Source organism: Bubalus bubalis, chromosome 5 (assembly GCF_019923935.1).
Source record: "Bubalus bubalis isolate 160015118507 breed Murrah chromosome 5, NDDB_SH_1, whole genome shotgun sequence".
NCBI classification, from domain to species: domain Eukaryota; kingdom Metazoa; phylum Chordata; class Mammalia; order Artiodactyla; family Bovidae; genus Bubalus; species Bubalus bubalis.
In genome coordinates this window covers 37,718,808-37,731,205 of record NC_059161.1, presented here as the reverse complement: position 1 = coordinate 37,731,205, position 12,398 = coordinate 37,718,808, and the positions used below count along the sequence as shown (strand labels likewise).

The 12,398-nt window shown below is 38.5% G+C and overlaps 1 protein-coding gene across 5 annotated transcripts in view; it reads right to left on the bottom strand.

Moving 5' to 3' along the window:
- KIF1B (kinesin family member 1B) overlaps positions 1 to 12,398 on the bottom strand; it is a 152,281-nt gene that overhangs the window by 110,185 nt on the left and 29,698 nt on the right. For all 5 annotated transcript variants that reach the window (XM_045165717.1, XM_045165718.1, XM_045165719.1 and 2 more), the window contains exons 3-5: positions 3,465 to 3,541; positions 2,452 to 2,631; positions 245 to 310 (exon numbers count right to left, since the gene is read on the bottom strand). In XM_045165717.1, the coding sequence (XP_045021652.1) occupies positions 245 to 310; positions 2,452 to 2,631; positions 3,465 to 3,541 (323 nt within the window). The remainder of the gene's footprint in view (positions 1 to 244; positions 311 to 2,451; positions 2,632 to 3,464; positions 3,542 to 12,398) is intronic.

Here is a 12,398-nt window from a genome sequence, read left to right as displayed (position 1 = left end):
TTCAATCATATTGTCATGCTCCCTACCCTTTGAGTTTAAACTATACCATAAGCCACAGACTTTTGAACAAAGATTTATTTGCAACATTCTTCATATTAACCATAACTTTAGAAATAGCCTCAAAGTACAGAAGTGGGGAAATAGTTAAGTGATCTATAGCTCTGTCATAATTTGGAACTATTTAAAAGTAGCATTTGAGGGAATGGAGCACCGAGGACTGTTTTTAACCCACAGCTGTACGCACCTCTACAGAGTAAGACATTTCCTCGTTACAGTTGTCATTGATTTTCTCAAAAAGCTCTTCACATAACTGTAGGAGCAGAACGAAAGGCATACGTCAGAACTTACCCATGAGTGCTAAAGGAATTAGCAAGATTTTTTTTCTCTTTTTCAAAATGTTAATGGCATCAACATCAAGGGTAAATGCTTTGAATGAAATAAAAGCAAAGTTTGGAATACATTCCTCTCAGCTAATCTCTATTTCCCCTCAACAATATCACCTCAACGTTCCCTGAGAAAGAAAGCCACATTTAGGTGAAGAGAATTGTCTCTTCTATTGTTATGTCATTGATTTCACTTCATGGGAATGCAACTCTTCATATCATACTAGAATTAACTGTGACTCTACCATGAGTATTATAACTGTAGAAGTAAAACTACTAATTTCCACACTTATTTATCATGATATATAAATTTTATTATATGTTATCAGTTACTATATATATTGTAAATTTATACATACACACATACGTGTATAGGGAACACACACACTATTTGAAGGAAGTAAATGAAGGTATTTTCAAGAAGAGTTTTGACTCTATAATTTCTCCCCTTTACCTCTGCCTTAAGATTCCAACCCCTCTTATGAGAGGCAATCCATTACACAGTGACATTTCTGGTGGAATACATTAATTTTTCTAGATCAGGAAAATTATAAAATTTTAATCTCCCTATCCTTTAATTTACTTAAAATATGTGATGCTTTAAATAAGAATAATTAATAAAAATCCACTGAATTTTCATTTGCTATATGCTTCATATTAAAGCAGTCACATACCTTTGAAAAATGAGCTGTATGTTCATGATTCTCCAGAAGTTCAAATAGAACTTAAAATGTATTACAAGTGTCAGTTTCTAGAACTTAACAATCTTTTTAAAAATTCATGCTTTGGCATTAAAATATTCCAAAATTTTATCAGGAAAAGAGATGCATATGTAACCATGCAAGAATTACATTAACAAACAAACAAAAGAGAAGGAGAAACTAAGTGTGGTAATGGGGTAAGATAAATGACTCACGTTACTTGCTATAATCTACGAACGATTATTTTACTGCTGAAAAAGTTATTACATAGAAGTAAAAGCAAAGACTCCAGAACTACCCTGCCTCCTCGTGGATCCTAGATCTGCCACGTACAGGTGACATGCTCTTTCCGTGCCTCAGTTCCCTCATCTATAAATGAGGGAAACAAGGGCACCGACCTCTCAAGGGCCACATGAAGAGGATCAGATGAGCTAAGAATTGTAAAGAACTTAGACCTGTGCCTGGCACGTGATGAGTGCTCATAATGTTTTCTCTAACTAGTATTATAATTATTACCATTACTATACATAAAGAACAATTCCCAAACATATGTCTTAATTCAGACATATACTTTTTACAGAAAAAAGTATGCTAGTATCTTCAATTTTTTCTGAAAATGTCCTAATCTTTTTTAATAATTTCAATTATATAGCTGAATTTAAAAGTATAAATCCAATAAATCCTTTCAAAAAAGTAGCTATTTCTCCTTATGTATTTTATTTTCAGAATACAGCAATGGCCACGCTAGGCCTACAGTAAAAGAACATATTAAAATTAATTCAAAATATCACTAATAAAAGCAAACCATATTCCTGTTATTAGCAAAAGAAGTTCCTTCTAAATATACCTATGTAACAACTTTTCTCAGTTCCCAAACAAAATACAAAATCAAGACTAACTGCTCTTAAAAAAAATATCAGACTGTTCAAAGTTTAAGTGATAGAATTAACTTAATAAAATAAAAGAGAAGGCAATCAAAAAAACAAAAATAGTCATATTCCTAAGAAGTGATCTGGGTGCTTATAATGTTAAGAAACATGAACTGGGGAAAAATATCAGACCAACACTCACTAAGTGTTCCTAGGATTCGGAACAGAACACGGCACCTACCATCATGTTTAAAAGAAGCTGATAACATTGTTCTAAAGATAAAGTAACATAATGTTGGATATAAAGACAGACTCTGAATACATATCAGTCTTTTCCATCAGGCTGTGAGCTCCTCTGAAGGAAAGGGACAGGTGATTTAACCTTTATGCCCTGCATACGATAATCCCTGAGTAAATTTTTGCTAAATAAAAACTGTTAAAGTAATTAAGGACTAAGAGTAATAATGAACAGAAGTTTTTTGTTGCTGTGTTTTTCACCTGTGGAATGATGCCAGCCTGGCTTTCTTCTTGTTTACCCATCATTGTATAAGACTTTCCAGCACCAGTCTGCCCATAGGCAAAAATACAGACATTATATCCCTCAAAGGCATGTAAGAGCATTTCCTTTCCAATATCATTGTATACACGGTTTTGAGATGCAAAACAGGGATCTTCGGGCTGTAAAAGGAAAAATAAATGGCATTCATTCATACTTTTTCCTATGCTTATTAATTACTTCTATAATAAACAAGTGTTTCAAATCAGAATAGTGCCCCCTATATAGTTTATTTTTCTCATTAAACACACACACACAGGTACTAGAGATATTCAGGCCACCCATACATAAAAATATTTACATGAAATTATCTGACATCATTACATTTCATTTTCCATAACCCTGAAAGTATCACTCTTCCATTCATAGGGAGCTCCAAGAAAATTTTCTTAAGTGGGAAACGTGACTAGAAAATCAAAGATCAAGTCCAAATATAAAAATACTTCTTTGGGGACTTCCCTGGCAGTCTAGTAGTTAAGACTGTGTTTGCAATGCAGCGGAACATGGGTTTGATCCCTGGTTGGGGAAGAGCCCACATGCCAAATGCAACAAATTGCAACAAATGCATCCCACATGCAACAACTAATTCTTTGAACTCCCTCCAGGTAGTGCCCTTATTTCTCAATAACACAGCTTTTGGAGAATGTTTTCCAGTCCCTTTCACAGACTCTTCCCTTGGCAATTAGGCTTTGCAGTACTTTAAAACATCTCCTACTCTAATGCAAAACAGGAAAAAAAAAAGTGTGTAATAGAGACACAGAAGCAAACTTTAGGAACAATCACTAGAAGCCAGCAAGATTTGGGGTCCTGTAATTAGTAAGGGCACACTGCAAAAGGTCCTACTCTTCATTTGCCTAGATGTTGGTAATCTCCGCTTTCCCTGTAGAGCCGCAGGCTCCTTCAAACCATTTAAAACCCACAGTGTTCTACTACACTGCACCATGGGTACACTCACCGAGGTGTGAGACCAGTAGGAGTAGTCAAAGCTGAAAGACTTTGGAGCTTCCTTTGGGTTCTTTGGGTTAATAATACCTGCAGGAGGAAAACGTTTTGATTTTATAAGTCACTCAATTAAATGTGAGTTCAACATGATATTATGCAGTAAGCTCAAAACATTCAAATCAGTAAACTCATACAACTGAATCACAATAGGGCAACTGAAAAATAAAATCAATCAAATTTTTAATAGATAGGGTCTACATATAGAACTCAAAAAAAAAAAAAAAAAAAATCAGACCAACAACATTTACAAGATGTCACCAGGATTTACAAGAGAGCTTGGTATATAGTAGGTATTCAGTAAATATTCTGTGACTGAATCTAGGTAAGTTAGAAGAAAAAAAATCTGGAAATGGGCTATGGGACCATTTCAAGGTACTTCATTAAGGCTTGAAATATATCAACACATTAAAAATAAATATAGAAAAATTATTGAATTAATCCAACCACTTCTTGAAACAAACTCTTTTTAAAGATCTTATTATCTATTTAAGAAAAGCATTTAGTAAGGAAGCATTCATTGGAAGGATAGTTTTATTTCTGAAATCACTGTTTACATCAAAAGTGATTTCTTGGGTAATTAGTCCAGTCACATACTTCAGGGACTAGACTGAATACTGAGGCTTGGCCTCCCTTCTTCCTTCACATACACAAAGCTTTACTACCTCATATTTCACATGGAATAGAATCTTTGTAACATGTGGCCATGAAGTCGCCTCAAAGACCAGGCATCTCAACCAATCCACTTCTCTAAGGCAGGGCCACATCCCAAGCTATCAGTGAGATCAGGATTAAAAAATAAATCTGTCCCCCGGGCAGCTGCTGCTTGGGACACAAATAGCAACAGTTGCTACGGTGCTTAGTTCTCTCTCACTGGATTCCACAGGGTATGGCCACACTTATGTTCCAACCTCAAATGCTGACAGAGGATTAATAAGGCTCACAGCACATAATCATGTGACAAGGAGACATGGTTCTAGAAAGAACATCTCCTCCACACACAAATGGTAATCTAAGCAAAGAAGTATGTTTCTAAACAAAAGGCCCTACCTGCAAGACTTAAATAGCAGCCAACGTTCATGGAGCACTTAATCTGGCTGTAAGTACTTTCTATGCACAGACCTATTTAATCCTCCCAATTACTTAATAAGGCAGATGCTTTATTATCTCCCTTTTATAAAGAAACCATCATAAAGAAGTTAAGGAAAACCCAAGGCTACAGGGCTAGCTAGCGGCAATTCAGGATGTGAATCTGGGAAGTTCAGCTCCTGAGCCCAGACACCCACCACTCAAATACTCCACACATGCAGCGATCACCAAGGAAAACACAGTAAGCCCCTTCTACACATGTGATTATGCATGTGCATGTACATTTATGACCACCTCAGACCCAAACTGTATAGGCATTGTTCAGAACTCTCCTCATCCATATGAAACAAGGAACTATGAGAATTACAGTTCCTAAAAGATGAAAGACCACACAGAAACTCTACCAAGAAAACGGAAATTAGCATCAGACTTGGTGAACCAGATTCCAGGTTTCAGTGGCTCAGCAAAAAGGAAAATCACAAGATATAGGAAATGACCTATGAAGTAGTCGTCACCACTCAAAACCATGGTGAACATCTGCTGTCATAAAACTTTAAGCCGTATCTTATCCACTCTTAGGCTACTCACCGGCAGCACCAAGCTGCCAAGGACAACTTAAGAAAGGGCAAGTGTGCCAATCCTGCCCCTTTGCTCTCCTTTCTCTAGTAAAGCAAAGAAAAACTACTCCAGCGATTAATTTCCTTGAATCACACAAAATCCTTTCCTCTTCCTTAACAGACCCTTCTCCCTGATCTTTGAAACTTTTGAAACTAATAAATATTCCTAACTTCCAGCTTCAAAATCAAGCTGCTTTTTATTTTTATCTATTTTTTTGCTTTCCAGCTATTACGTATTCCACTCAGCACACAGATGCATGAATTTATTTAACAAACTTTGGCGGGGGTGGGGGCACATTTGCTGTGTATTGTGTTTGGTATACAAAGAAAGATAAGAGAGATACACCTTTTCTTTTTCAAATTTCTATTGAATGTTTATATTTTATTGAATACTGGTTTACAGCATTAGATTAAGTTCATGTGTACAACATTTTATTTCTACTTCTGAATACTCTACATCAAACTGCCTTTTAAATAACTGCCTTATTATTAACAAAAGTATCTTTACTTGAACATAAATAAATAAAAACAGAATTTTAAAGAGCCATTTATGTTAACAGTTATGTCAAACAAGATGAAATTTACCCACAATATTTTAAAATTTTTAATTGCTAAATGAAATAAAACACCTTGGAAAAATGCAAAATTCAATGTTCTTGTTACCTGTGGTGGGGGGAATGTAGGCACACTCAGAAGGCATAGGTTATTTCCATATATTAGAATGGGAAGCAGTTAAAGAGTTGTTTTATACTATTCTTTATATTTACATATATATTACATATATATTATCTTGAATATATTAAATATTTACTAGCAAAAAATTTTAAGACTCTATAACTCTGTAAAGAGAAAAAACTGTGATAAAGATAAAATATTAATGACAGCACTTGAGCTCATGGACAATGAATTCACATTTTGATAGGATGCGCCAGAGGATTTTTCTTTCTGAAGAGCTAAACTCTAACTCACTTCAAGTCAACTAAGAAACAGGATGTCTCCAAGCATTAATAAAAGAGGGGAGAGAGGAGAGTGTACATGTGTAAAGGATATAGGACTTGTAATCAGAGGACCAGCATCAGTAAGAACAAGAAATATTTTTAGATTTTCTTACAACCTTGGGTGTTGTTACACTTTCGTATCCTCTCTAAAACTGAGGTAATACCTAGTTCACAGGATTAAATGAGGAAAGCACTACACAAATGCTAATTTTCAAAATTAGGTATTTTATCTTGTTTTAAATTCCCTCAATGGGTATGATAACCCATATTCTATGAGAAAAGTTTACTGGTAAAATAAGCTAATGCATAATACAAGAATTCAACTTCTTGGCAAGAGTCAATGAATCAATACTATATTGGAGTCCTTGAGACGTGACATCAAATCTCTGGTGCTCCTTCCCCATTAAAAATCCCTTCAGTACATGGACCATGTCTTATGGATCCTCTGTGCTGCCCTACATCAAGCAGGCACTCAGATGAATGTCCTCCATGGGTCACATATAATTTTAATTTCATTAAATCCTGCACCATTTTCATGAAAAACAACAAAAAAGAAAAACCAAAACAGTATATACCTATGCAGTATACATGTAAAATACATGTATACAGTATTTAAAAATACAGTAGTTAAAAAAAAAAAAAAAAGCAATAAATTTTATCAACTTTCACCGAATAGAGAGAGAACTCTATCACTGAAAAGACTGGGCAATATTTAAAACAGTGATTCTTGTATCAAAGTCAAATGAGCCAAAACACAGTGTGCAGGGCTTTTAATTTGTCTCTCATTCTCGGGCTCCAAAAACACTGCAAATGGTGACTGCAGCCATGAAATTAAAGGACACTTGCTCCTTGGAAGAAAGCTATGACAAACCTGGGCAGCATATTAAAAAGCAGAGACATTACTTTGCCGATAAAGGTCCATCTAGTCAAAGCTATGGTTTTTCTAGTAGTCATGTATGGATGTGAGAGTTGGACCATAAAGAAAGCTGAGCACCAAAGAATTGATGCTTTGGAACTGTGGTGTTGGAGAAGACTCTTGAGAGTCCCTTGGACTGCAAGGAGATCTGACTGGTAAATCTTAAAGGAAATTGGTCCTGAATATTCATTGGAAGGACTGATACTGAAACTCCAATACTTTGGCCACCTGATGTGAAGAGCTGACTCATTGGAAAAGACCCTGATGCTGGAAAAGACTGAAGGAAGGAGAAGGGGACAACAAAAGATGAGATGGTTGTATGGCATAACCGACTCGATGGACATGAGTTTGAACAAACTCCGGGAGTTGGTGATGGACAGGGAAGTCTGGTGTGCTGCAGTCCTTGGGGTTGCAAAGAGTCTGACATGACTGAGCAACTGAACTGAACTAAAAGCATTCACATGTGCGTGGAACTATAGCAATTAATGAATATGTTCAACATTTAAACCATATCTTCATCAATGCAAAAGGTATTACAAATATAGTATGCCTCCCAGGGTCAAGTGTCATCAGTGTACAGGCTTTCTCTAGGATAAATCAATACTTCTTCTTCAAGGAAAGGATTCCTGGTATATTTTGAGGACGGGAGTTAAACGTAATTCTATTTTATGAAGTGCTGCACTATACTTCATGGTGCTTTCATATAAAATTATTTCACACAGCTTTTCAAGACTCCTTCTACACCCGAGGCCTCCTCTTCTATCAAGATTTCTCTAGACACACTGTGTACTCCAGATCTGGACCCACCTCCACTAGCAATTTCCTGTAGACTATCATGGAATCACTTATGACTTTTTTCTCTCACTCTCCACATCTCATCTATGTTGTCAGTTCTATTTTGAAAATGTACTGAGAATCCCACAACTTGTCACTACCACCTTTATCACCATCGTGGTGCAAGCCACCTTCTCTCCCACCTGGATGCAACACCTCCTAACTGGGCTCCCCACTATCCTTTGGGCCTCTGAAGGTAATGATCCTTCTCAGACGCAATCCAGACCAGCTCTAAGATGAGCCTCCAGGGAACCCTCCGATCGTACACTGAACAAAACTCCACTCCCTCCGCAACCTCCTCTCCAAAGAGGCACCCTTCACTCCAGTCCCACTGGCCTTCTTACTAGACACACATTCTCGTCTCAGGGTCTCCATACTTACTACTCTGCAGGAATGCTTTCTCCCTGGTATCTGACCAGCACATGCCCCCAATTTCACACAGGTCTCCAAATGAACATCATTTTTATCACAGGGCCCTTTTCTGATCATCCGATTTAAATCAGCATTCACTTCACTCTCCATCCTCTTACCCTGCCTGATTTTTCTTCATTGCTCTCATAAGTACCTGACTTATTATATGAGTCACTGAGGTGAAAGTAAGTTCCATGAGACCAGAATTTGTTTCATTCACTGCTCTACTCTCTAGTACCAGGAAAGTGCCTTACACATGGTAGATACTCAACATATACCAAAGAGCCAATGAATTTGTTAGTTTTATCTTTCCTTATAGATTGTCACTTCTTTGTGGCTGGAAACCATGACTCCTCTTTCTATATCACTCACAGTGCTGACTTGGTAAGTAGGTGATGCTTATGTGTGAACTGGAAGGTAGCTCTCTCAACACCACTTACTTCCTGAGTCTTCTCCCTGAGTAGCCAACGTGTTCAGCTTCTGGCAAGAATCATTAATCTCTGGGAAGGAGGTATCTAAATTTCAACCCAGATAACAGAAATACAGTTTCTAGGAAACAGCAGTAGTAGGTAAACCAGGAACAAGGGGAAAAATGACCAGGTTTTAAATAGTATAGGCATAAGAAGAATTACTGATGGAGGACAGCAGGAAAGGCAAGGATAATGGACAGTCATATGGTGGAGGCACAAGGGTGGAATGGGTATTGAAAAACCCTCTTCCTCAGGTCTTCAGAATTGTTTCTTCAGTGGTTTGGTGATTAAAAAAAAAAAAAAAAAAAAACCCGCTGCCAAGCAGGAGACACAGGTTTGATCCCTGCCTGAGTCAGGAGGATTCCCTGCAGAAGGAAATGACGATTCACTCCAGTATTCTTGCCTGGAAATCCCACGAACAGAGAAGTGTGGCAGGCTACAGTCCATGGGGTTGCAAAAGAGACAGACACCACTTAGCAACTAAACAACAACACAACAGCTTACAGTTTGTATTTCACAGGAAATTCAGAATCTCATGGCAGACAGAGGTATCTTACCATTGAAATCTATTGCTGCAGAATTTTCTCCTATGGTCTAGACATGATAAGCTTGCTTTGCGTGAGACTTCTTATGTAGGTATGAAACACATTCTTGATCTCACACACAAGGCACACACCCTAGAGGCACTGCCCTATCATAAACACTAGAAGATGTAAATAAATGCCAAGTTCTCAGTATTCAAGTAGTTTCACCTTCCCAAGTAGTTCCCCTGAAACATACATTCAATTAGAAGGGTGAGGCGCTCAGCATCTGGCTCAATGCCCAGCACAGAGCAGAGACTCAACAGGAAGTGGCTGAATCACTGTTGAGTATCACAGCTACAACCAGAATGGTGCATCATTCAAAGCCCTTCAACAAAAGTACTGTCCCAACAGCATCCATCCAGAAAAGTCCATGCTCCTGATCTTTCTGCCTGTCTTCCAGTGGTCCCTGCCCTGCGTACGCATACTCAATGAGCTCCCAAGTCTGAAACAGAGCTAGTTTCTACACTAACATTACTCTTTCTCAAAGGAAGGGTTATTGCAGAAGATTCCAAGATCCTAATTGAACAAAGGAAAAGTTAAGCAGCCCTTTCTTCATTGGGCACATGTACTGAGCACATTTATGAAGTACAAACTATGTCCCAGGCACTGGGCTAGGGATGTGACGGCAAGCAAAAGAGTTCTTTCTGCCTTTCCAGAGCTCAGAATCAATGGAGGTGACAGACATACAATCCCACAAAATAAATACATGCTTTCAAATTCTGGCAAGATCCATGCTACCCAAGCATTGGGTCCTGTAAGAACATATAAACAGGAATATACAAAAGGAAATATACAAAAAACAGACACTTTGTAGTCAGTAGACTCTGACTTGGTGAAAGAGAAAGCCAGGCTGAAGGATAAGTAGAAGACAGTGCTGATAATATTAGCCAACACTTCCCAGGAGGCAATAGGGGTAAAGAATCTGCCTGCCAATGCAGGAGACACAGAGATGAGAGTTTGATCCCTGGGTCAGGAAGACCTCCTGGAGTAGGAAATGGCAATCTAGTATTCTTGTCTGGAAAACTCCATGGGCAGAGGAGTCTGGTGGGCTACAATCCATAGGACCACAAAGAGTTGGACACGACTGAGCACGAACACTTCGTATGTCCTGAGCACCGTGCTAACACATCACGTGGACACACTCATTTAATCCGCACAATAACCTTATGCAATCATCATCTCCACTTCACGTTTGGAGTGCCTGAGCTCCCCAAGGCCAGAGCCTGAACTGGAATTTAGACCATCTGGCTCCAAGGCTCTGAACCACTGAGCAAGGTGCATCCCAGGCCAGGGAACTCCACTAAGAAGGCCTGGGGCAAAAAGAAGATTGTGAATCACAGGTACTGGTTTGACAGGTGAAGTTCACGTGCAGTGAGCAGCAAAGAGTAGAAAAGCACTAAAATCTCAGGATCATGGGCAGACTCCAAGGAGCGGGTGCATCCCTGCCCAATGAGAAGCCACTGGAGTGACTTGGTTACAGTGATGGATGGGCTACAGCATGGAGAAAAGACTAGAAGAAAGCATGAATGGAAGCATGGAGGCCAATTACACAGAACACAACCACCACTGTAGAACATTTGGGAACTTCTGCTTGCCATTTACATAAAAACTCCCATGAGAACTGCATCAGGCAACAGAAACCCGTAAGTTCCAGTGTGTGGCATTTGTGGGGGCCAGGAGAAAGAAAGGTCTATATCAAAACCATTGTGTTTCTTGATCCAAAATGGAATTTCGTTTTACAATTTGACCCAATATTCAATAATCAAAACCTATGATGATCTAGGAAATATTTCTAGAAGACATTATTATTAAATATTTTAACAATGAAGAAAATAGAATACTATAGAAGATTTGATCTAACCTCACTGTGAGTATCCAATATCATTCTAGGGTTCATCTATAACTCGGCACATAATAAACAGTAAGCACCAATTTTCTTATCTGTAAACTGGGTATAATAATAGAGCCTAACTTTATAGAATTGTTGGATACCAATTAACGTCAAGAGTTTTAGCTCAGGACCTAGCATAAAGTAAATATTCACAATATTCTTTAACAAATATTTGGGTGCTTACCATGCCCCACGCAAGAAGGTATCCAGTGAAAAATCAGTTCCTGCCTTGAAGGAGCTTACATTCTAACCAGGAAATCAGACAGTTAACTAAGAGAGATAGTATAACCTGGTGAAGAAAAGTAAAGAAGAGTTAGGAGATACAAAGTGGCAATGGAGGTGGGAGGAGTGATGAGAATAGGCAGACTGCCACGTCTGAGAAGATGATGTTTGAGCAGGGATCTGCAGGACATTTAGGGTACTGCAGGACCACCAGTATAAACAATAATGACCCGCGAAGTCAGAGAGCTAGCCAGATCGTGTCGTCAAGGTGAGAATCTTTAGTTATATTCTAAAAGTGACAAGAAACCAAAAAAGGATTTAAAGCACAGGGGTGAAACAATGAGGTTTCAGTTCAGTTCAGTCACTCAGTCATGTCTGACTCTTTGCAACCCCACAAAATGAAGCATGCCAGGCTTCCCTGTCCATCACCAACTCCAGGAGCTTGCTCAAACTCATGTCCATCGAGTACGTGATGCCATCCAACCATCTCATCCTCTGTCACCCCCTTCTCCTCCTGTCTTCAATCTTTCCCAGCATCAGGGTCTTTTCCAATGAGTCCATTCTTCACATCAGGTGGCCAGAGTATTGGAACTTCAGCTTTAGCATCAGTCCTTCCAATGAATATTCAGAGCTGATTTCCTTGAGGACTGACTGGTTGGATCTCCCTGCAGTCCAAGGGACTCTCAAGAATCTTCTCTAACAAACACCATAGTTCAAAAGCATCAATTCTTTGGCACTCAGCTTTCTTTATGGTCCAACTCTCACATCCATACACGACTACTGGAAAAACCATAGCTCTGACTAGACAGACTTTTGTTGGCAAAGTAAAGCCTCTGCTTTTTAATACACTGCCTAGGT